At 42.0% G+C, this 23,959-nt stretch overlaps 2 protein-coding genes and 1 long non-coding RNA gene across 3 annotated transcripts; 2 read left to right on the top strand and 1 right to left on the bottom strand.

Moving 5' to 3' along the window:
• Nucleotides 1–5,629: 5,629 nt before the first annotated feature.
• Nucleotides 5,630–8,630, top strand: LOC127139138 (uncharacterized). The gene is made up of 3 exons (XR_007809095.1): nucleotides 5,630–5,921; nucleotides 7,895–7,948; nucleotides 8,053–8,630. It is a non-coding gene; the product is annotated as an uncharacterized LOC127139138 (long non-coding RNA).
• On the top strand, nucleotides 8,631–15,614 carry LOC108902541 (cyclic nucleotide-gated channel cone photoreceptor subunit alpha). The gene is made up of 4 exons (XM_018704458.2): nucleotides 8,631–9,437; nucleotides 9,811–9,912; nucleotides 10,035–10,141; nucleotides 10,232–15,614. The coding sequence occupies exons 1-4, from the start codon at nucleotides 9,202–9,204 to the stop codon at nucleotides 11,587–11,589; spliced, it is 1,803 nt and encodes a 600-aa protein (XP_018559974.2). The 5' UTR covers nucleotides 8,631–9,201; the 3' UTR covers nucleotides 11,590–15,614.
• On the bottom strand, nucleotides 15,409–23,441 carry LOC108902540 (ubiquitin-protein ligase E3A-like). The gene is given in 12 exon segments (XM_018704457.2): nucleotides 15,409–16,464; nucleotides 16,979–17,122; nucleotides 17,393–17,466; nucleotides 17,563–17,718; nucleotides 18,286–18,450; nucleotides 18,546–18,751; nucleotides 19,684–19,828; nucleotides 19,924–20,526; nucleotides 20,528–21,177; nucleotides 21,316–21,620; nucleotides 22,386–22,430; nucleotides 23,121–23,441. Coding segments are annotated over 12 exon segments (2,691 nt in total). The 5' UTR covers nucleotides 23,198–23,441; the 3' UTR covers nucleotides 15,409–16,343.
• Between the last annotated feature and the right edge of the window lie 518 nt (nucleotides 23,442–23,959).

Below are 23,959 nucleotides of genomic sequence, written 5' to 3'. Positions count from 1 at the left end.
TTTTAATACATTCGCAAAAATTTCAAGGAAACATGCTCTCACTTTGTCCTTATTGAGTGTAACTGGATTGATTGGAGTGCAGCTGTGAGGATGAAGACAGTGTGGACACGGAGGACGAGAGAGAGGCAGAGACGTGCTGGAGGTCTGTGCACGGGGTCTGAGATAACAGTAATGGAGCGGTGAGATAGCATCACACTGTCTCCACTGAGCACTGAGGAGCACAATTAAGGACACGATGGACAACTTCATCCCACCACAACCACCTCTGACCCCCTGAGAACCTGCTGGCTCTGTGTGGCTGTTACAGGAGAGCTCTTATTAATAATTCATCCTCTCCACACACAGCACTGGAACATGTGACTGATTGATTTCAGACTTGTTTAGCTCAAGCAGCAACGTATTCTGTTTAAAGTCATGGCACATGTGAAGTGAAGTCTTAACAGGTCAAAATACTGGGTATTTCCTTCCTTTGCTCTCAAACAGCTTCAGCTGGAAACTTTCCTTCCTGGATTTCTGCCGAGGCAGCAGAAACACAGATCCATCAGACCGGGCTACGTGTTTCCAGTCTTCAGCTGTCCAGTTTTGGTGAGCCTGTGTCCTCTGCAGCCTCAGATTTCTGTTCTTGGTGACAGGAGTGGAACCTGTTGTTCATCATGAAAACAACAGCTCCCCTGACATTAGTTATAGCTCTCAATGGGAAATGTAAAGGCTGTTATCCAAGGGCAAATAATTTCCTGTGGAGGAAGAGCCTACAAAAGGAAGTGGAATGTATATCAGATGTCAGTGACTAAAAGCTATTGACCAGCTACCCTCCCCTTCGCTCTCCCTCCCCCTTCCCCCACTTTACTTTACCCATGAACTGGTTAGTAACAGGTATTGGCCCCCTGGCCTGATGCTACATCTCATTCATTTACACACTTAAGCTCACACCTGTATAGTATACACAACAGCAAACAAGCTCCATGGCAACAAGTCAGGCCCACCACAAAGGCAACAGGAGCGCACTGAGCAGATGTCAGGCCACCAGCCTCACTGTGGGGAGGCTGCAGCCTGACGACATCGCACCCTGAACGCAGAGGGTGGAAGGTTCCAAATCATCTGTGCGTGTTGTACTGAGAGGATGCATCTAATGTCTGCAGGGTCACGGTCACACTCTAATAATCTGATGGCAGGGAGTAGTCTGAGCCCTGTCTTACTCACACACTGTCACCCATCACAAGGTCATCTCTGCAGATTACACTTTATCATGTGACACACATATGCTGTGTGGTTGGCTGGCAGGAGGAGGGTTGTAGGGGGTGGGTCCCTGTAATAGATGAGCTCCTGTCACATTTTGATATCATGCACATGATTATCTGCAGCCTGTAGGAACACACACTGCTAAATCACTATCACACTCAATGGCAGAATCTACCTTCACCTTCATGGGACTCACTCTGCTGGGGATACTGCTATAACATGTTAAAGTGATGCTATCCAGAGATGATCTCTGTCTGATGTATATGTCTGTGAAATCTCTTCACCAAGATTCTTCTTCCTCCTCCTTTTTTTTTTTTACACAAAATGTAAAAGTGAGTGTGTCCACTGCAGTTCCTCCCTTAGACACACACTCATAGATAGATGAATAAACCAGATGTACAGGTGCTTACTCAGCATGGGAAATTAACCAAAACGATCTTATTACTTCTGAACACAAGAGGGCAGCAGTGCTGCATCAGACACATTAAATGACATGAGCCCTGTCAGTGCTGACAACAGCAGCTGACAGAGGCACAGAGAAGGTGGATGGATTTCAAACATGAAAAAAACAAACAAACAAAAAACAAGGCGAGCTCAGCTATTATTGTGCTGTGATGTGTTACGGGTGTCATATCTGCTGGGATGTTTAGCATCTTTGGTTAATGGAGCAGTTAAGAGCCAGGAAATAACATGTAACTGCTTTGTATTTAGGAACTATATTTGTATTAGGCATTTATTAGTTAATCATGAGTATCATTAGATGAATGAAAAAGTCACTTTGGAATGTGAATAATTCAAAATCAAATAACTTATCGCAGTTTTGTTCATGTGAAAGAAAACAGGAACTACTTTCTTTGTTAGAGCTTTTATCCAATCAGATTTCAGCCCTTCAGAATCAACAGTGCAGGCCCCTGTAATTTAAAATAAATGGCAAACTGTGGCCGCGCGGATCCTTTAACCAATCAGATTTCGTGTTGGCGAAATCAGGGTTCTTTGCAGGCCTGCATTTTCATGTCATTTGATTGGATGGTCAGAGAGCGTACTGGTCACAGCTAGCAAACCGCAAGTATAGCAATTAGCGCAAGTTATAACATACTAGTATCGATTTAATAGCTGTTTTTTCAACCCACAATGGCTGGACGACGAGGAATGGCGCGGTTGTAGAGGTTATCTGTGCGTCTCAGTTCCAACAATAAGTTCTTTTCTATCGCTATGAACTCTGAAAGTCGAGTCTGTCCAGTCGTATTTCCCGCCTAAGTTTTAATTCGCTTTAGGGCTAAGAATGTCCGCTCGACGGAAGAAGCCTTTTTTTGTCGTCAAATTATTCAGTTTCGGTGAGTAAAATACATTTTACCTATATTTTATTGTTTATGTCTTGTCTACGTGTAGAGACCTATTGTATTGTGTTAATTTGGTTTTTTATAGCATTGCTGTAGTAATGGCATTTTACTGGCTACATGACATGCCTGTCTGTGATGCTAAGTTCTATTATACTGTGTTTCAGTATATTGTTCTATAGCCTAGGTAGCTTATCAAGAGGTGGGGTAGAGGTAGGACACCAGAGAAGGTTAGGTGTGAAATGCACGGCCCGCCACTTGCAGCCATGCCATAATAAAGGCCTTTTATTAGACTCAGAACTCTGCCTTGGAATTTTTTTCCACTCAATGGTGCAGTTTGATAATGATTTAAAAAGCAGGCTGGATGTCTCTCTTACTAGAAACCAGGCATAGACTCTTGGTTGCAGTCTGAACATGCTAATCACAGAAATGACTGAAAATTAAGTCACACCTGACGTCACACCTGATCCTCATTTACTTCTGGTGTTTCCATTTGTCAGCTGTATGAGGCCACGGCCCTGGTGTTATTTATTTTTTTTTCCAGTTTACAAAAGAACGATGAGCACCCAAACGCAACATTAGTTTGGTATCTTGTGAAGCTAGACTGTCTGATGTCTGTGTGTAGGTGAACTGAACTGGCCCAGAATGTTCCAGAGGCGGAGGAGGATGGAGAGGAGGATACTGAATGATGCAGGAGCCGCTGTGGCACGGTGCTCCTGTGGGAAGGCACACAGAGCTGGCACTGACGCTGAAAAAAAGTTAATTGGTGAGTAAGATCAGCGCTGGCTGTCAGCAGGTTGTTAGCACGACAGCAGCTCTGGGAGTTGGTAACAACATTGATGTCACACTTTGATCTACTGTGACTGAACGTCACTCAGTTTATCTGTAACCAGAGTCAGAGATTTTAAACTATTATCATTTCATTCAGTCTTACTGATACCTGGAAGGATGCCTGGTGATATCACAGGCTTATGGCACATTAATCACCAGTGTATTCTACACTCAGTCTGGTCTAAGGTCCACATGCTGCTCACATTCTGTCATAGCAAAGAATAACAGTTAGCTATTTACATGTACTGTTCTATGAGACCCATGTTTTCTGACCCATTCTGTTGAAATGCCCTATCAGCAGTGTGACTGAGTGAGCAGTGCAACCTGGGTGATACCAGAGACAACGAGCTGAATCCAGAGCAAGCCTAGCAATTATCAATGCACATGGGGCCGCTGATTATCTATGGATGACCCACAGTGTCATGAAATGAGTGTCGCAGGTCGGTTCCAACAGATCAGATCCCTGCAGTAGAGACTCTCAGCTAGGCCGAATAAAATTCAAGTGTATTCAGTGTTGTACTTTATAGGGGAACTTGACACTACTTAGTAAATGACATGAAATGAGTTAGTAAATAACCTGTATGGTCACTTTATTATCTATTAAGCTATTCACTGATCCTGGGCCCAGTCTGCAGTGCTCATTACAGCACAAGTTATTCACTTTTTTCCAGAGAAAAGTCAGTAATTCTGTCCAGACCTCAAATACATCAGTAAAAAATCTATGATGTCTGCCCCAGAATTACAGAATTACAGGACTCAGCCATGGTCACCACCCTCCCCCACCCTCCAACACACCCTCTCACACACATCTTGTATCTTATGTTTTTAAACTTAAAATCATATTTGAAATACTGTATTAATAATTTTAACAATACAAACTAAACTTCTGGAGCTTTAAATCAAATCACATGACTTTCAAAAAACAGAAATTTGAATATTACCGCATCTGCTTAGGAAGATCATGTGATATGACTGAAAACTACAGAACAAATACTACACAGACCTGAGCTGAGATAGTTTCTAAGATTAAGAATGCAATCTGAGGTTAAACTAAACAGAATATGACATGACAGTATAATGTTGTTTGTTGACAGGGCTGGAACAGATTGCTCAGTGTTCAACAGCATGAACTGTGATCCATCACTTCTTCTCTGTCTGCTCAGCCGATAGGCAGCAACAGATTATGACTAATCTCATTTACAGAGGCTAATCTGACTCTGCTGTGCTGCTGTGGTCCAACCTCAGTGGCATACACTCAACATGAAGACAAGTTATTCATTAAAAATACACACACGCATGCAAATTCTAGGCAGATTAGTCAAAACAAACAATGACTTTATTGGTTGCAAATAGAGAATTTCAATGTGTGTGTGTGTTAGCACAGACAGGGATTGCACATATTCCTTGGCTGGCAGACAAAATGAGAAAATGTGACTGAACGCAGGACTGACTGATGAACCCCTCTGCATGTGGCCTGTCTCACTGCTCTCTGCTGCTCTCACACCTGTAAAGGTTCTCTGAGCTCAGAGTCCAAGAGGCTGAGGAAAGCAGTGGGAGCAGAGCTGAGATTAGCTGAGGCTGCTGGAGGATTGTCCTGCTCCTCTCTGAGAGCTGCAGATAGAGTCCGATGTCTCACTTTAGCTGTACACACTCTAAGAGGATTTACTCAGACTGGAAGGAATATAAATAAAGAGGTAGCTGCAACTCCTGTTTAATCTACCCAGGGATTCTAATGACAAAAAAAGATGGCTGATATATTTGTCAGTATTGGAACATTTTGTTTATTTGTTTGTTTGTTTAGTTAAGAAACAATAAATGGTCTGTCCCTTTAGCACAATGAGGAATAACAAACGAACAAATACCTTGATAAAAAACAAAAAACAAAAGTGGAACTATTACACAAATAGTTTATTTTGTTTGTTTGTTTTGGTGTTTTACTTCCAGGTCCTTTTTTAAAGCTCATTCTAAGTTCATGTTAATGCCCGGAAAAACAGACCTTGCTCAGTGGGATTCAGATACTTCCACCTCCAGCATTACACTTTATTAAACACATACATGAGAGTCTTGTTTCTTGTCATGATATTAATAAACTATGTCACTACTGTCCACTCATGCTGGCAGATTCTCAGGTACTCTCTTTTCTCTTTCTCCTCCTCCCCCTCCTCCCTCATACCTTTTCTCTTCTCCTCCTCCTCCTCCCCCTCCTCCCATCATCAACCTGCTGAGGGGGGTGGTGCAGTGTGGATGAGCAGAAGGAACTCCTCCACAGCAGGGAATGAGTTTACATAGAAAAGCATGAGTGTGTGTGTTCTCCACTGACTTATACTAGACAGATAGATATTAACTCCTTCTCTGTTGGTCTGTTCATCTGATCATGACTCCTCAGCTCCGCTGCCTGTCTCCTGTTTGATGGAAATGAGGAAGAACAAATAAGGAGCGATATGAGATTGATTCAGAGCTCACCCTGACTACTACTTTCTGTCTGGACTGCTCATCATTATCACTCACATTCAGGTAAGCTAAGTTTACACAGTAGATAGTTACTATTGTTAATGTTACAGTGTGATTTCAAGAAAAGAACTACACTGAAGTTGAGCTTAACAAGTCACACAGGGTTGAAAAATCTAATTTTAGCTGATGTAATCTGGGAGAGAAGGATTTGAGTTAACAGCACTAAAGGAGAAACACGTTGAGCTAATGAGACTAAACACAAACAGAAGCTGTTTGACAGTCTGTCAGGTCTCTGTCATAGGACTAAAAGTGAATATACTAACTGAAGAATGCATGTGTTTAGTTTGTGTGAGTGTATGTGAGTATCAAGACTGAGATTTCATATCCCACCTGCACCGAACCTGGCTGAGACAGACATGTAGTTCTAGACCAGAAAGCACTTATAACTAAATATACTGTATGACCTGTTCTGCTTTCTATATAATCTGTATGTTAGAGTTATAGTTAAGATGAAATATTGTTTCTTCAGGATCAGAATATAAAACCGAACATAAAAGCATTAAAGCAAACACATCAGGTCAGTCTGTGTGTGAAAATTCAAACCAGTCCAGTTCACTAGAATAGTTACCAGTTGAGTGATTTGCCCAGTCAGGAAATGGAACCACTGAACCTCTGCTTACAAACTCCGTTGTCTACATACATAGTCTACATATACTTGAATGACAAGGCAGCTTCTCTAACATGCCACTGTATGTGCACTATGTATCATCTGGCTGCCTTTTGTGATGTTAAATTGTGTGTGTGTTTTATGTAGGCCTTTCTATGAGGGTTATGAGTTATGACTAGAACAGAGATACTGACACTGAGATAACGAGCAAGATGCATTTTGATATGCTTTTCTAACTGTATGGCTGCTTGCTTAACAGCCACATACTGTATGTAATAGCCATGCAACATATACACATAAGTAAAATAACATTTAGACACTTTGGTTTTGGTCTCTGGGTACATTAAGGGACCTGGACTGAGTCTCTTTAAAATCTTGGCTACAGGTCTGCTTGTGAGAGTCCAGCCAGCCTGACTCACACCTTGACTACAGGCAAAGCTACTGCAGGGGGACACAAATGACCAGGCAGAACAATGTGGAGTAAACTAAGAGTTGAATTAACCCTTTATTACAGTTGACATCAAGACTTGTCAAACATTATATACATTACTTGCTGATATGGAAATGGAGAGGTCATTTCAATAGTCCCATGCTGTGCTTTGTGTGATCAGACACAGTTAGTTGTGTTCAGCAGAGATCACTGAGGCCAAACAGGTAACATGGTCTGCAGGTAACACATTCAGTGCACATATCAGATGGTCATGTGACAAATAAAACCCTTAAATCTTGAATCTTAAGATTATCCCTACTCCTGACCATAAAGATCAAACATGGGAGGGGTGGGGGTCCATTTATTATTTATTGTCATTTCCACACATGCTTAACAAACAGAGAAACTAAATATCATTCCTCTGACCCCCAGTGTAACATGATCAAAGTCACCAGCCATGATGAAAGGTCACACTGGTGCCACCATACAGTGGTGGAGGGAGTTATGATCTTTGACTCAGTCTATTCCACTCTCTCAAGCTGTTTCTCTTTTTGCCTGGACTTCAACAATAGCGTAGTCCTTTGTAAACAAATGTCTGTCCCTGACTGGGTCACCAGGTTTATCTGTGAAATACCCAGTTGGATAATGACAGGCTACGTTTTGGATCAGAATCAAAGTTAAGACGTTTCACCAATATAATTTCATTTTGCATGTGTGGACTAGGCTGAAATAATAATTGAAAAAAGAGCAGCTGTCACCAACTATGACCTGGACTCCCTTAGTTTGTGGTAAAGAATTGGAACCACAGACCCAAACTCCCACTCGTCCATCTTCTGTGACCTCTTACTGGCTCTGATGGGACATATTAACTTGAGGTTAATGTGTGCATTAGTCATTGTGACTGTGAGCTCATCTAACTGTCCTGCTCCATGTCTCCAGGCTGATGGACACCCAGGATCAGACACCTTTAGTGAGGACAGGACTGTTGTCCAGGTGAGTCTTTAGTTTAGAGACACTGCAGGGTGTGTGATTGTGTCCATATTCTCCTGTGCATCTGACTGATTAATCAGTAAGGTCGTGTTAATCCCGTTTCCAAGGCTGTCCCACATGATGCACTTTGGGAGGAGCAGTGTTAGTCCTGCAGGGTCCAGCGTCTGCAGCCAGGGGTCAGGAGACAACATGAGGGGCAGGAGCAGGTGGGTTGTACACCTGCAACCATATCCAATCTTTGGAGAGACACTCAGACCAGACACATGGATACTACATCCCCCCAGAAATCTTTTTATACACTTGTTAGACACCCTGAATGAACTTGTGTTGTGGAATGACCAGTGTTCATAACGAAATCTTCACATTTAATCATAAGAAGCTGACCAATACTGATACTGATACTGAGTGTTGATTAAAATACATTTGCTCCTCTTGCAGTGATGGTCAGTGGCCTCTGGCTGCACAAAACATCAACAACTCCAACAACAATGATGGGTAAGATGGTGTATGGATTCTCTCACACTACTTGATTAAATTGAAATAGAGATGATACCATTAGCCCTAGTAAAATTCATTTCCATGAAATATGATCTTGTGATATCTAAGAGTGTACATGTGTTCAGTTTTTGCTATCCTGGGTATCCATGCAAATTTGCTATGCTTAGAATCATTCCACTAGTGTCACCTTAAATGAAATAAAGATAAAATTCAAAGAGTCTTATGAATGTGCTGAAAAATATCATAGGGTCCAAAAGTGTTACATCAACTAACTTCAAAGCAATTGTGTGACTGAAGAGTCACTTGGCTGATTTTAAGTGGCTCAGTTCACTAATAATAAAACAGAGTCACACACTCAGGTGTGTTCAAAACAGAGTTGGCAGAGGAAAACTGACAGAGCTGGTAAAAATTTTACATGTACTTAGTAGACAGTACTCTGTCCAGTTCTATAAAGACTTGCTTGTACCAGTGTGATTTATTTGAAATATATTGGCTATCATCGTGATCAAAAATGAGCAATCAACACTTGTGAAAGTATAAACAATTGTAAAACTGTGTAAACCAGGAGCCCTACACCTTATTGACCACAGAAATGACTCTAAATCAGTGATGAGCTCAGAGCACTGGGAGTGTTCCCCTTTATAATGCCTGCAATATAGAGTAAAGTGACTGTACTGTGTCACAGCGCCCCCCTCAGGCTCTCTGACACTACTGAATGACAATATGATTAAACATATTTACCCCAACTGCGTCTGTTTATGGACTTTTACAGCAAAAAAGATGACAAGAAAGAAGAACCCAAAAAGGATGATAAAAAAGATGACAAGAAAGACGACAAGAAGGATGACAAGAAGGACGACAAGAAAGACGACAAGAAGGACGACAAGAAAGATGACAAGAAGGATGACAAGAAGGACGACAAGAAAGATGACAAGAAAGATGACAAGAAGGATGACAAGAAGGACGACAAGAAGGATGACAAAAAAGAAGAACCGTAAGTACCATTATCTTTTTATGGTGCAACTTTCCATCAAATGGGATTATTCTAGATGTCTTTATAATCTTAGAAACATTTCCTCATAATCTGACTTGGCATATATTAAAAATTGACAGTACCTAGTAAAGTGAAGGAAAAAATATCTGTTGCATCATACAAAAAGTTTTCATTTGGAAAGACAAATGAGTCTAAACTTTGGCAGACGTTTATCTTCTCTAAACTGCACCCTATACAGTATAGACAAGCTGAAATTCTTGAATACTGATGCCAATTTAATACGTGAACCAATAAACTTTCTCAATACCTTATCTTGCTCAGTATAACATACTTTTTAGCAAAAAAACAAAACAAAAATCCTTTTCTCATTCAGAAAGCAGGTGTGGATCATGGACCCTGCCACAGATACGTACTACTACTGGCTGTTCATTATATCTATCCCAGTGTTCTACAACCTGATGTTCCTGGTGGCCAGGTCTGAATTGATCTACATACCTTACATGAAATTTCAAATTTTCCTGACCATTTCTTCTTTCTTCTTTACCTTTCTTTCTTATTGTAATTTCAAGTCCTTGTCATATTTTTGTTTCCCTCTAGGGCGTGTTTTAATGAACTACAGTATACAAATTCAACACTGTGGATGGTTTTGGACTACACCTCAGATGTCCTCTACTACATTGACATTTTTGTGAGAGCCAGGACAGGTCAGTGATGGAAATCTCATTGAATGTATGAAGTTTGTGATTCCATGAAACTTTGATTATATGATAATGCCAATCATACTGTGTCCACAGGTTTTCTGGAGCAAGGACTGCTTGTAAAGGATGAAAAGGTCCTGAAAGAAAAGTACATGAAAACACGTCAATTCAGATTAGATATCATATCGATAATCCCCACTGATATTGTATTCCTCAAAATTGGAATCAACAACCCAGAATGGAGGTTCAATCGTCTCTTTAGGTTAGCCCGACTCTTTGAATTTTTTGACCGGACTGAAACCCGAACCAATTTCCCCAACATATTCCGAATTGCTAATCTTGTACTTTACATCATCATCATTATCCACTGGAATGGTTGCCTCTACTTTGCTATCTCCAAGATACTTGGCTTTGGCTCAGACACCTGGGTGTATCCAGACATGAAGAATCCTGAGTTTGCTCGCCTGGCCAGACAGTACATCTACTGCTTTTACTGGTCCACTCTTACCTTAACCACTATTGGTGAGACGCCGCCCCCAGTCCGAGACATTGAATACTTTTTTGTCGTAGTTGACTTCCTCACTGGGGTTCTGATCTTTGCTACAATTGTCGGCAATGTTGGTGCCATGATTTCCAACATGAGTGCTGCACGTGTAGAGTTCCAGGCTAAGATTGACTCTATCAAGCAGTACATGCAATTTCGAAAGGTCACCAAAGACCTGGAGGCAAGGGTGGTGAAGTGGTTTGACTACCTGTGGACAGAGCAGAAAACCTGTGATGAGAAGCAGGTGCTGAAGAATCTGCCAGACAAGCTAAAGGCTGAGATTGCCATCAATGTACATCTGGAGACCTTACAAAAAGTGCGCATCTTTCAAGACTGTGAAGCAGGTTTGCTTGTTGAGTTGGTCCTCAAGCTTCAGCCTCAGGTTTTCAGTCCTGGTGACTATATCTGTAAGAAGGGGGACATTGGCAGGGAAATGTATATTATCAAAGAAGGAAAACTGGCTGTAGTAGCAGATGACGGAGTTACCCAGTTTGTGGTTCTCAGTGATGGTGCATACTTCGGAGAAATCAGCATCCTGGGCATCAAGGGCAGCAAGGCAGGTAACAGAAGAACGGCCAATATCCGAAGCGTGGGCTACTCTGATCTGTTTGCCCTGTCCAAAGACGATCTGATGGAAGCTCTCACTGAGTATCCTGATGCTAAAAATGCACTGGAGGAGAAGGGAAGGGCCATCCTGATGAAAGATAATCTCATAGACGAGTCGCTGGTCTCCGCTACTGATGCCAAAGATTTGGAGGATAAAGTCAACCAGATTGAAGCCAGTTTGGAGGTCATGACAACAAAATTTCGAAAGCTGAACGAACAGTACGAATCCTCCCAGCGGAAACTCAAACAGCGGCTCAGTAATATGTCAAACCAGGTCCGAACCCTCAGAGTAGGCAATGAGTAGAGCTTGGCTTGGTAGGTGATGCTGCTGCACGGACGCTTCCATTTCCTTCTGAGGTCTCTTTGCACACACAAAATAGCGTCTGATCAGCTGAGCATCTGGACAGCCTGTCTCCAGTCATTGTTTCCATGTATGGCAAAATACTAAGGTTTTTTGTAGAAAAAAATTGTTAGTGCTGAGCAACAAAAGGTATCAAAATGGAATCATTTTGGTCTCAGAGCTGAAATTTATGTCATCTTCACACATGTAATGAAGTCATTTGAATGATCCCCAGCCCTTGCAATGCACTTTTGTTATCAATTACAACACCATCTCTTGAGGTTACTTGTTAATATAAAAAGTAATCAGGAAAATTACACGTACTACCACCACCATGCCTAAATGCAGTTTCCCTTTTAAACCACGCTAGCTTTATTTCACTGTTGTGAAGTCGCTCCACCACCACTTCCCCCACTTTGATCCTCACTAAAATATCTCCACAAATTTCTAATAAATTTGGTACCAATATTCAACGTCCCTGGAAGATGAATCCTGATGACTTAATCTTGACTTTTTAATCTAGTACCATCATCAGGTCAGAGTTTTAATTTCATCCAGTGCAATATCTCAAAATCTATTGAATGGAATGAATTGCCTTGTTAAAGCCACTAACAACTGGTTAACTTCTTTGCTTAACATACATGGACATCTATTTACATGTCTCTGTTATAAATATTTGTGTGTATTCTGCAGAAGTACGTCAGTCAGTCTCTGGTCACAGCTACACTGACAGGAACCTGCTACAAACAGCTGAGCATGATGAGACTAATTTTTATGACAACATGGGACTTCAATCAGGATTATAAATCAATACAAGTTGGAAAAAAGCAGTCATCTTTATTTAGCATGTTTTCACAACACTGAATACTTTTAGCCTTTCATCAGTTTTTAACTTTTAGGGTGTAACTGTTGAGTTAAACCAATTTATGAAAACTGCTTCCCTTTCCAAGATAAGGTTGACCTTTCACCTTTTACCTTCACTAGGCTCTAGAGCCCAGGTGAGCAGCATCTTCAGCATTACAAAACAGAGGTACAAAGTAATGTTAAACAGCTGGAGCCAGATCTGGGCTCAATAACAGTTGGAAGAAAATCCTTAACCGTTTGTTTTAACCTTCTGTGTGATTGAGGTTTACTAGAATATAACAAGCTATGTTGTTAATCACAAACATACATGCACTGTAGTGCTGTGGTGACTCTGCTACACAGTCCAGTGTATGCCCACATTATCAGGCATTCCTTGTACTGACCAAAGTGACTCCAATGAAGGCTAAAACAAGCAGTGAAAGGTGCTCTCCAACATCATTTTGCCCAGGTCTGGCTGAAGCCATGAAGATGAGAAAATAAGAACAATGGAACACAAAGAATGGCTCAGGGTCGTTGAGTACTGCGGTGGTCTGAGCACCGTGGTTTAGTGGCATGTTGTGGGCACCATCACACTCACAGGCTGAGCAGAGTTTCAAAAGATATCAGATAGTCTTGCATTCACATCGCTAGGACAGCACCTCATGGTCTGAGTGAGAAGTCACAGATTCAACCTCCTGTCAATCACCATCACACACCATGCCAACACAACTGAGTGTATCAGTGCAAACAAACCTCTCATGTTGTATCATTAGTTCCCTGTGCTGTTGCTTTCAACAAAGATAGATTCTGTCTGTTGCAGTCCTGGTTAGAGGAAACAGTTTTGAATAAACCTTTAAGTCCACTTAGCACTTTTCAGGTTTCAACCACATCATGAATCTGGCTTCCTTGTTATCACTTGACCTATGAAAGCAATGTCAGTCACATAACAGGTGGTTGTATATATGAGGGAGAAATGCTAACCCTGTTTCTGAAGTCAGATGTGTTGATGACCTTTGACCTCTTCCCAGTGGATGCAAAGACAGCAGATGCTGTGTTCATTCGATCAAAGTTAAACTGAAACAGCTGGAGAAAGATCAAGGACGTTCACATCTGACCCTAAACAGAGATAGGGGTCTCTTACCACTTGGTATTTCGTGACTTAAGTTCCATACATAGGTCATGTGATGACACCTGAGCCGCTACGAGCTGTGGTTGAAAGTCCAGAGAAGCTGGCGAGCAGACTTTAACTCTGCACCATTTAAAACTGTGAGGATAGCTTTACAGCAGTGTGCATGGTTTTTATGCAGTTTACCCAAATGATCTCAACCACTTATGCAGAAGTAAAACAAGGAGTAAACGTTAAAGGTCCAGTGTGTTTGCAAGTTCTAGTGGATATTTTCCATTTTGTAAACCATCACAATGACCATCAAGTCTACGCTGATTTTTGTCAGTGTTAAACTGCCTTCGTCTGGTGGTGAAATCTGAGTAAAGAGTGGAAAGAACGAATTACAGAAAAAAAATCTGATCCCTTAACACACAGCTTGTTTCTGTTTATACATGATTTTAAGTCAATTTAAAAGGATATCACACATCCTGCATGGAAAACATCAAAACAGCGAACTGTTAGAACTGACACTTCAGGTGTGTCCATTTGTTTTCACTTTTAAATAAGTGGTTTAAATAACTTGGTTAAACTGTAGGTTCATTTAAAACCTGTCTGGGTGTCTGATGGCTTGTGTTGCTTGCCTTAATGCACTCTATCGACAGTGTCCAAAGTATGAAATTGATGAGTTCACAAAATGAAAATTACCTTCACAATTACAGCCCATTCAACTGAACAAAAAACAAACAAAACAAAAAAAAAAACAGAACTATTAAAAAAATACAAAACATCTGCCTGTTCTGTAGGGGGATGATTTCACAGTTGATATTCCAATTGATGGTGATAAACAGAAAAGTTCTACTACACACTTTTTGTTAGACTTTTCCATAGACAGTGGTTACACCTGTTTTCATTCTCACTGAGTGTCACAGATCCAAATCTAAATCTGATCACAGTGATGCATCCACACAGTACCGTATCCTCCAGAGTTGGAGAAGACAATCAATATCAGTGTTCTCCCTGCGCGTACAGTACAGAGATATGCAAGTCCAGGACGTGATGAGCCTAGCTTAGACCAAAGGCTGGAAGCGGGCGGGCGGGGGGGGGGCGCAGGTAGCCTTGCCTTTGCGTATGCATTAGAATAGAATACACAATGTGAATGTGACAGCTGTGTTGTTATTGTTTTTGCCTGCCTCCAGTCTTTGAGCTAGATGCAGAGGGTAACATTAAACCTCTCATTTTTCCTTATAAACACATATCAGATCAAACCACAGCGTCACACTGTTAATTCATGATGGGAGCATATCAGGGGCTTGTGTTAGACTCTGTAACATCCCTGGATCGCAGCTTGGACGGAACAATCACTTTGCTCAGATTGTGCTTAGAGTGCTGTCCTCACTCACTCGCCCAGCGTCCAATCAAAACACTTTTGTCGTGTCGTGACGTGTCAGGTTGTGTTTAAATGACAGGTGTAACCAAAGCCAGAGATTTAGGTCCAATGGACTAAAGATTACAAGATACCAAAGCTTATCAGTGACAATGAAAAGGTCTGTAGACACTTTCTCTAATACAAACTGCCCTTAACTGTATGTGTGGAGGTTCAGATAAACTGGGGGTTACTGAACAGAGACTCTGCAGTATGAGCTGTCTATTCGTACAAGACTAAGCCAGAAACAGACAACACAAAGTGCTTACTGGGGTTTTACCTATCAACTGACTGTATGGGTTGGCACAAGAAGAGCTCTATGTCTCTATCTGAGAACATCATCAGTGACTGGTTTACATGTGTACATCCTCCAAAACATGCACATTATACGGTATCATAGTTCCAACCGCACTGATATATAAATACTGTTTTTATTTAGAATCGTCAACACAGGAAGACATGGAAATAAAATGCTTCAATCATGGCAACCTGTGGCCAAAAAACAAACATTCTGAAAATGTCTAAGTGCACTTACACAGCTCTGACAAGGTTTTAGTCTAACCTGCGGTGTCGCCCCCCCCCCCTTACCCAGAAAAGGAAAAAAAAAAAAAAAAAGAAGGCCCAAAACAAAACCGAAAATTAGCTATTTGATTATCCTGTTTTGGACCAAATGACAGTAATTTTTCCAAATGCTTACCTTGATCAAACATGGACTTGGTAGAAACAGTAAGCGATGGTTGTGAGTGGAATGGTCAGTGAGAGCTCTTTTTTTTTCAGTGGGGGGGGATACAATATTTTGTAGTCAGGACTACTCTAAAACTAGATTTCCTCTGTTAACGATCTGTGAATGAGAGTTCATGGCTATTCTAACACGTTTTTGTTCCATAAATGGGGTTTATATTGACTTGTTAATGCATTGTCCTAAATTTACAGTTTAATATTAACCCCTCCCCCTTTCCACAAGAAGGGAAGGAACAGGCAGGCATGAAAAATCACCCATTTTAGCCTTAAAATAAATAATAAGGAAAATGATCCTCTCTGTACATACAAAAAAAAGAGAAGGGGAGGCTGCAGCACATTCACATAATGTGGATGTGGGGGTGGGTACTTTGATCAGGAGGTCTCTGTGCTTACACTGACTGATGTGGGATGATGCAGGCACAGTAGAACTACTAGAGCGCTCTATTGGAACCATGTCTCTTTCATTATTGACTTGCTTTTCCTCGAAACATACTCTGGTCTGTCTTTTGTCACCTTTTAGATTGTGTTTGATAAAGGAAGGGCGGGGCAGGGTTTGATGGGCTTTCTGAGAAGGAGTCCCTTTTGCTGAGTGTTTGGAGCAGGGGCTCAAAGCATGCCAAACCCTTTGGCATAGGTGATGGCTTTCAGCAGTCTCTCTCTCAGCTTCTCCTTGCTGCTGTACTCGGGCAGCAGTAGCACGTTAAAGCAAGTGTGAGACGTCGGTAACCTGCCGGGACAAAACAACGCGCAGCTGGTCAGTTCTCTCTCTCTCACACACACACACATGCACGGTCAAACATTTGGACTATCAGAACACAACATCTGATCTCTCTTCCAGTTTGGTGAAATAGTTTCGATTCATTTGAACGTCAGGTGAACACTGCCACCTGTGCACGCATTCTGAAAATACTGAGACTATCTATTCACTTCATTAACTAGTAGCACATGTTATAATATTGTACATATTTCCTATATACTTCACTGCCAGTCTTTGCACATCCATTCTTAAAAAATACTGCACTGTAACTTTAATTATTTTCCTGTATATATTTTAAAGACTTACTAAGTATTTATAGTTCTTATTTGTTCTTAAGTTGATGCCAATAGTGCATTGAAAATTATTTGTTGTACATCTTTTATGTTAGGTATCAGTACCAGTACCAGTATCGAAAATTTTTGAACGATACCCAGCCCTATACAAACCTTAAAAAAAAAAAAAAAAAGACTATATAAAATCTCACCTGTCTGTGTCAGGGCCATTCTTGGCAATGATCATCTTCAGTTTGCCCAGCCCTCCCACAGGTGCTCTGTCAGTGCCGGTGGTGAACTGCAGGAAGAGACGCTTCTGCTCCTCACCGAACGAGTGCAACGTCTCCCAAAACTCCCTACGATGGAAACAAACATCGCTGACGGTCAGAATGTAAGCAGTGGAAATATACAAATAACTGTAATAGGCTGGTGGTTTTTTGTTGTGGCTGATCAGGGTCTTACACTGGGTTTGTACATACTGTACCTACAGCGCCGTACCCTAACTATACATAACAAATAAATGCCTAAACCTAAACCTAATGAAGCTGTGATGACTAGCTAAAATATTCACGATGCTTTCAAACCAAAATGTGTCCAAACAACCATGGAAACACACGCTTTCTTACTTGATGATTCGAGAATCTCTGTTGTAACCGCCATCATATTCTGTTGTTTCTTCAAGTGCTAGGAAGTCCAGGTTCTGCAGTACGTCACACAGACGAGACATGGATGAAATGAAGAATTTATGCAAGAAGAATTTTCATTAAATATTCTAATTTGTGCTAACATATCCCACCCTGCTTCCACAGATGAGGAGCTCGATCTCTTCTGGTCTAAACAGGTATTTGAGCGGTGACTCGTTGGTGACCATGTGGAAGCCTCTCCTGAATGCTTTGAACTGCTTCTCCACGCTTTTGTTCAGCATGTACTCTGCATACTGAGCCACAAACTCCTGCACAAAACACACGTTAACAGGGACAGTTAATATTTAATGTCGAACAGTTTGGAGATAGTTACTGAGCAGTCTCTCTAATTCACTCACTTTTTAAATGAGGAACTGCTGAAATGCACAGCACACTGCTTTTTTTTACTTCCCCTTTCCACGTCTGATGCATCAGATTAAATACCAGAACTTAAATGCTGACCTATCGAAGTGTTAGCCAAAGATCTTGCAACATAATTTTTACTTAAAGGATCAGCAGCAAACAAACTGCAGCAGAGTTCTGCTGGATTCACACCCTCTTTTTCAAGCAGCTGAAATCAAATGAATCAAATGGATGCCAGAGTTCACTTTGGCCAATGTGCAATTGAGACTGCTGTTACTATTAACCAAACAATACTACATAACATGTGTTTTTATAAATGAATACTCCAGTTTATCTGAGTGCCAGCACCAGTCAAACATCTACTAAATACCTTGGTGGTCCTAGAATATAAGCGTGTTGATAGGCTGCAGTGAGACAGACTGCATCCATTCATTACTGTCAGAGGGACCAGTTTGAAAATGCTTTTTGCTCACCTTTCTGTTTTCATTTGTGACTGGAATCTTGTCCCCATTTTCCCTTAAATCATACATAAGTGGGTTCCCAAACAGGTCCGTCTGGGAAATCTGGAAAGTGATCATCATATCCTCCTCTACGCTGCCCTCGTACTCCAGCAGCTCCTTCAGACTCTGGTACAGAACCTTTTCAACACAGTAAGACATCATATTAAGCACTAATCCTCAACTGACAAAGGTGAAATCTGACACGTACGTGATCTATGTTGTCTAGTTCTTACCGGGTTGGCATCGGCCAAGTCCCTGAAAGTTCCTTTCTTGCCCATAAGCTTCCTGTAGACCACCATGGGAAAGTGGACGTCCAGGATACAGTTGTTATAGATGGCCAGACCGAGAACGATGCCGATCAGAGTGTACTGGCCCTCATTTTCAAAAGATGACGGGTTGAACCAAAACAATTTGGTGCGCTCATCGTATGTGAACATGCCTATGGAAGGAAAAGATGACAGGGAAAAAATAAGGGGTGTAAATAATCAAATGACAGGGTCCTGGGATTGTGCATGTTTGCTCACTGGGACCTGTGCTTATTCTCCCCCTCCATCTTATCTGGCACACAATTAAAGCCAATTACATGGGTGGAGTCCAAACAGGGTTTGACTACCTGCCTTTCTGCCCTGTCTGGCTTTACACTGCACACAATGTTTGCACAAAGGGAACAGAAAAATCTCTAGTTCTTCTAACTTGGAAGTGTCCACAGATCATTCAGAGATCTGTTACCCCCATGTGTTCTGTGAATGATCTACCTAGTAGTGACAGCTTTTAAAAAAATGAATGAAACGAGTGCATATAAAACAGGTGAACAAAAGAATCATTTTTTAATATTAGGGCGTTCATGTTGACAATGATAGGTGGAAACACTGCTGTCACTGCCCTACTTGAAAACATGAGCGAGTCTCCTTCAACCCAATCATCCAACCACTCGAACTGAAACTGAAATGTTCAAGTTAAACGTTACTGCAACTGTCCATTTCAGGTTTCAATTACATTTTGAGAGTTACTTCCTGTTCAGCTTTGACTAATAATAACTGTAGTTGTGCACACGGACAGTTTTAGTACACGCTAGAATAACTGTATAGGACATTTCAGGTTTAATCAGCTTTGTGTTGACTTAAGGAGCTTAGATCATTTGATTGAACTAGCCTTGTGATAATTCCACATATAATCTGTTGATTAGTCTCACTGCTACCCCATATCACACCAATCATCTTAGTGAAATATTAACGTGCCTGAGCTCTGTATCACCCTGCTGTGACTACAACTACAGTATCTGGAATTGACGTCTTTGAGATCTAGTGTGGTTCCTACTTACATTCCCTAAGCTCTGCCACATAAAACGCTGGTTGTTGTGTGTTTGCTTACCAATATCTGGGTTGAAAATTTCCTCCACCACCAGCTGAAAAAACTCTTTGGAAACACCTCCTTCATCAACACCTTGCTCTCCTTCAAACTCCACATACAGCTGCTTCTTCAAGTCTGCAGGATTTTCCATTGCAATCATTTCCAGCTACAGAGACACAAGAGAAACAGATCAGTGTAGTGAGCCTCTAACTTAACCAGAAAGAGGCGTTCAACTCACTGAGGTTTTGAACTGACACATACCCTGACCAGAGCATCGTCAATGATGTGGTCTCTGCGCACTTTGAGCCGCAGGTAGGGGTTGAGCTGCTGACCCTGCACCAAACTGTAGAGCACAGTAATACGCCGCTCGCTGTACATGCGGATGCGGTTGTCATAGTACAGGCCCAGGTTTTTGGTGACGGCATTTAGGATGAAGGGGCAGGTCATGAAGGAGAACTTGTTTTCAGTTTCAACCTTAAAGAAAGTGTAGTCCTTGTCCATCTCCAGCACCTCGTTCAGAGGCTCATTGACAAACTCCTCAAAGGGGATGAGCGGCCGCCGGCAATCGTTGGTGCGGATTCCCAACTCCGTCTCCAGCGGGTCCACCCGAGGGCCCTTCTTGTTCCGCCGTTCCTCGCCCAGCAGCTCCTGCAGGGTGAGCTCGCTGGACTCCGGGATGGGCTCCTCATCCTCCTCCTCGTTATGCTCCATGTCGAGGTCGCCACCCAGCACATTTGCATAGTAGACGATCTTCAAGCACTTGGTGGCCGCTACCACTGCATCATCATCGTTGACCAGGTTGCGGCTGTTGAACTCGTTACTGATCACCTTGTAGGTGATGAGCTGCTGGAAGGTCTCCACCATAGCGCCGGATCTGCTCGGCACTGTAGTGCGACCACAAGCGTGCCAGCTTAGCCTGGGCTGCCAGCGGGAGTTTGCTCATGGCCTTGCAGAACTGTGGGAGTGCGATCTCCAGGTACTCTGGGCTGTGGAGGTTGCTGTTTTCCATTACTATAACAAACAGGTTTAGGTAATTGGGGTCTCGTGAATACACGTTGTGGTATGTCAGGTCGCACTCTACGTTGGGTGAGAGGTAGACCAGTGCATTCAAGAAGGCGGCTTCAATCTTCTCATTGGATAGCAGGCGCTCGTAAACCCGACGCACAGCTTCGATGTCCACCGACACCTCGTCGGGGGCCAACTTTTGGACATCGTTTTCCCCTGAAGAGCCCTCTCCGAGTCTCGAGGATGACGAAGAGGCAAGGGAGTCATCTTCCATAGCTGTAGCAGAGCAGGCAGCTGCCTCCTTCTCGTCCTCGTCCTTGTCCTCATCCTTACCTTGGAGGGACTTCAGTTCCTCTTTGGTGTGAGGTTTGGACCTCCGGAAGCTCTGCACCAGGCCCTCAGCGCTAGAGAACACCCGACCTATTACCCTGATCAGAGGCGAGTAATCCTCCTTCTCTCCACAGATGTCCAGGATCTCGTACACTTTCTCCTCTGTCAGGTAAATTACATCTAAACACAGAATCACACAAGGAAAAATCGGATTAAACTGACAGATTAAACTCCACAAGTCTAAAAACGGAACCATAAACTCTGCTCTATTTTATTAACCAACAGTGTGAAACTCCTCAGTACCTGGCATCAACTCACCTTTGAAATTGTCCCGTACAGAGTTGACATCTTTATGGTTCATCTTCCTGTTGCTGCAGGCTGAGTTGCTGTGAGCGCTGCTCTCCAGGTAAGCTGAAGCAGTGCCTTTCTTTGAGGGGTGGGGGTCACATAGCTTAGCATTGACCTTGTAGAGCTCAAGGGCTTTGACCGCTGCCGCATTATTATCCATGCGGCTGAAGCCGACTGATGAGGCACACCATGAGTTGGAGCACGACTCATTCCCACAGCCCTCTGTTAACTGGTGGTAGTAGCGCTCTATTAGATGTTTGGCAGCTGCTCGCTTCCTGCATTCAGAGGTAAGGCACGACAAGTTAGAAGCACTGTGTGACTCCAATTTATTCATCACAACAGCACTTTGTGCAATATGGGATGCGTAGTAAAGAGTAGGATAATTCCCTGTTTAAAAGTTAGGAATCACTAAGCATTCAAGTCATCGGACGACTCAAGAAAGCTGCATTTCTGCTGTGTTGGTCACGTGTGTTGAAAAAAGAAGTGCATGGACAATATATGACTGTTTATTTTTTCTTTAAGTTATTTTTGGGGCTTTTTGCCTTTATTAAACAGGCACAGTGAAGGGAGTATTGAATTTAATAAATTCAATATTGATTTTTTTTTTTTTTTTTGCTAAATATCTTAAATTTGAGCATGAATGTTTGGACCCCTGTGAATAAACTTTCAGCCATATCATTGAGTCGTTTTCTTTGCTGATGAACACCCAGACTAAACTGTGTTCCTGAAATAACTCAAGTCCCTCAAACTGTTCAGAATGAACAATGTGTTGTGCTGCTTTGTGCTTAGCACTGCAGCAAGATTAATATGGAGTCAAATATTAGCATGTTAGTGTCACTTTTTTGTTGTATGTTATTTGTTATAGGACAATGGCAGCCAGTTAAAACGTTTATAACAGGAGAAAAACAGACTGAGAACTGACAAACACAAGAGTGGTGCTGCTTGTGTGGAAGGTCAGTATTAAATGCATGCGCACACACACACACACACACACACACACACACACATCTATGTCAAAGTATAAAATGAGTTTAACTTACATTCGGCTTGCTTCTGGGTTTTCTACTTCAGGCTCCTCGTAGTCTCTAATTGAACAACAAACAATAACAATTTGAACAACGGCAAAGGTCATAATGTGCTGCACTGATATCATCATTACAATAAATACTATTAGCTCCGTGCTGGTTGCATTAGGGACTGTGGTTGAATATTACAACATATGTTGATTTAGAAATTGACTGTGCCTTAAAAACGGTACTAAAATGACTGCTAGCTAAAAAGCATCAGAGTCGGTGTCTTGTAGCTAGAAGCAACCAGTTTACTTTGACAGTGATTAGGGTCATAATCAGTGTAATTTTCTAGATGTGTGGGTATAACTGTTAGTGAGCGTACCCAGGTACTGATTGTCGAAATACGTATTAAACAAAATTCTACACCGTATTTTTTTTACTGGCGTAGCAGGGGTAGTCAAGCCGGAGAAATGTCAGGTACCTGCACATCCTGACGCTGACTTAGCAGGCTAATTGAGCAAATACTAGCAAACCCACTGGCCTTATTTCAACTGTTATTCATGCAGAATTGACGTTTCAAAAGTAGGATCAATTATTATTATTTACTCAACTAATGCTTGCCATGAACTTTGTCCTAAATATGCTGATAGAGACAACAGAGCAAAAGCATCTACACTGCTACCAGCTACAGCTAGCTAGCTATCTCTTTCAGTATTTCTCCTAGCATCCCCAGCATCCCCGACTCTTTCCTCTTGGCGTCCCCACCTATCGAGTCCTCCTGCGGGGCTAGTCTCGGCCTGTGGTGGCGCACACTCACAGTCCTCCTTCTCGTCGGAATTCATACGAGACTTTATCCTCAGTTGTTTGTTATTCTGTTGCTGTTTGTGAATGTATCAAGTCCTTCACAGGTTGATTACAACTTCAACAGCACGATGGTTTCAGTATGAACCGGCAGCGACGAAGGATTTTCTATTCAAAACTTCATTCACGGCCTTCCTACAGCAGGTTCTTTACCCTGCCTGAGGTTCACAGCCATCTTGACTTCACCGTCAGCCCACGTCCCACAATGCACTGCGTTCTAACTACAAGACCTGGTGGAGTGGATCATAATTCTGGAAGGAACTGGACTCATTATGTTTATCCCCTTTAATATACAGTCTATGGTATGTCCACACTGCTACTACAACACATATAACATTACATTAATGAAAGAAGACTGAAAGGACTGAATGAACACCAGAAATAGACAACATCAGCTGTCACAGCCTCCACAGAGAGGACTGACACATCCTAATGCAACTTCAGGCACTACAGTATGTGGTCCTATTTTGTGCTCTTGCCCAGCTGTGTCCCCTGGCTTTGAAATGTAGCACAACCACCCCCTAGACCCATTTCCTCTGTAACACCACACCACTGGTTTAAGCCACATCTTAAAATAAATTAAGACATATAAACAACTGGGGTATTTTCCAGGCATTAGTACTATTATTACTAATATTTTAATATATGAAATCTAATTTGTACCAAAAGGATGCTAAAAGTATTTGGCATATATGTGAAAGCACTGTATATTTGAAGTCATTTGGAAATAGTGTAGTCGATGC

Source organism: Lates calcarifer, linkage group LG7_2 (genome assembly GCF_001640805.2).
Source record: "Lates calcarifer isolate ASB-BC8 linkage group LG7_2, TLL_Latcal_v3, whole genome shotgun sequence".
In the NCBI taxonomy this organism is placed as follows: Eukaryota; Metazoa; Chordata; class Actinopteri; family Centropomidae; genus Lates; species Lates calcarifer.
This window is presented reverse-complemented; position numbering and strand designations above follow the sequence as displayed.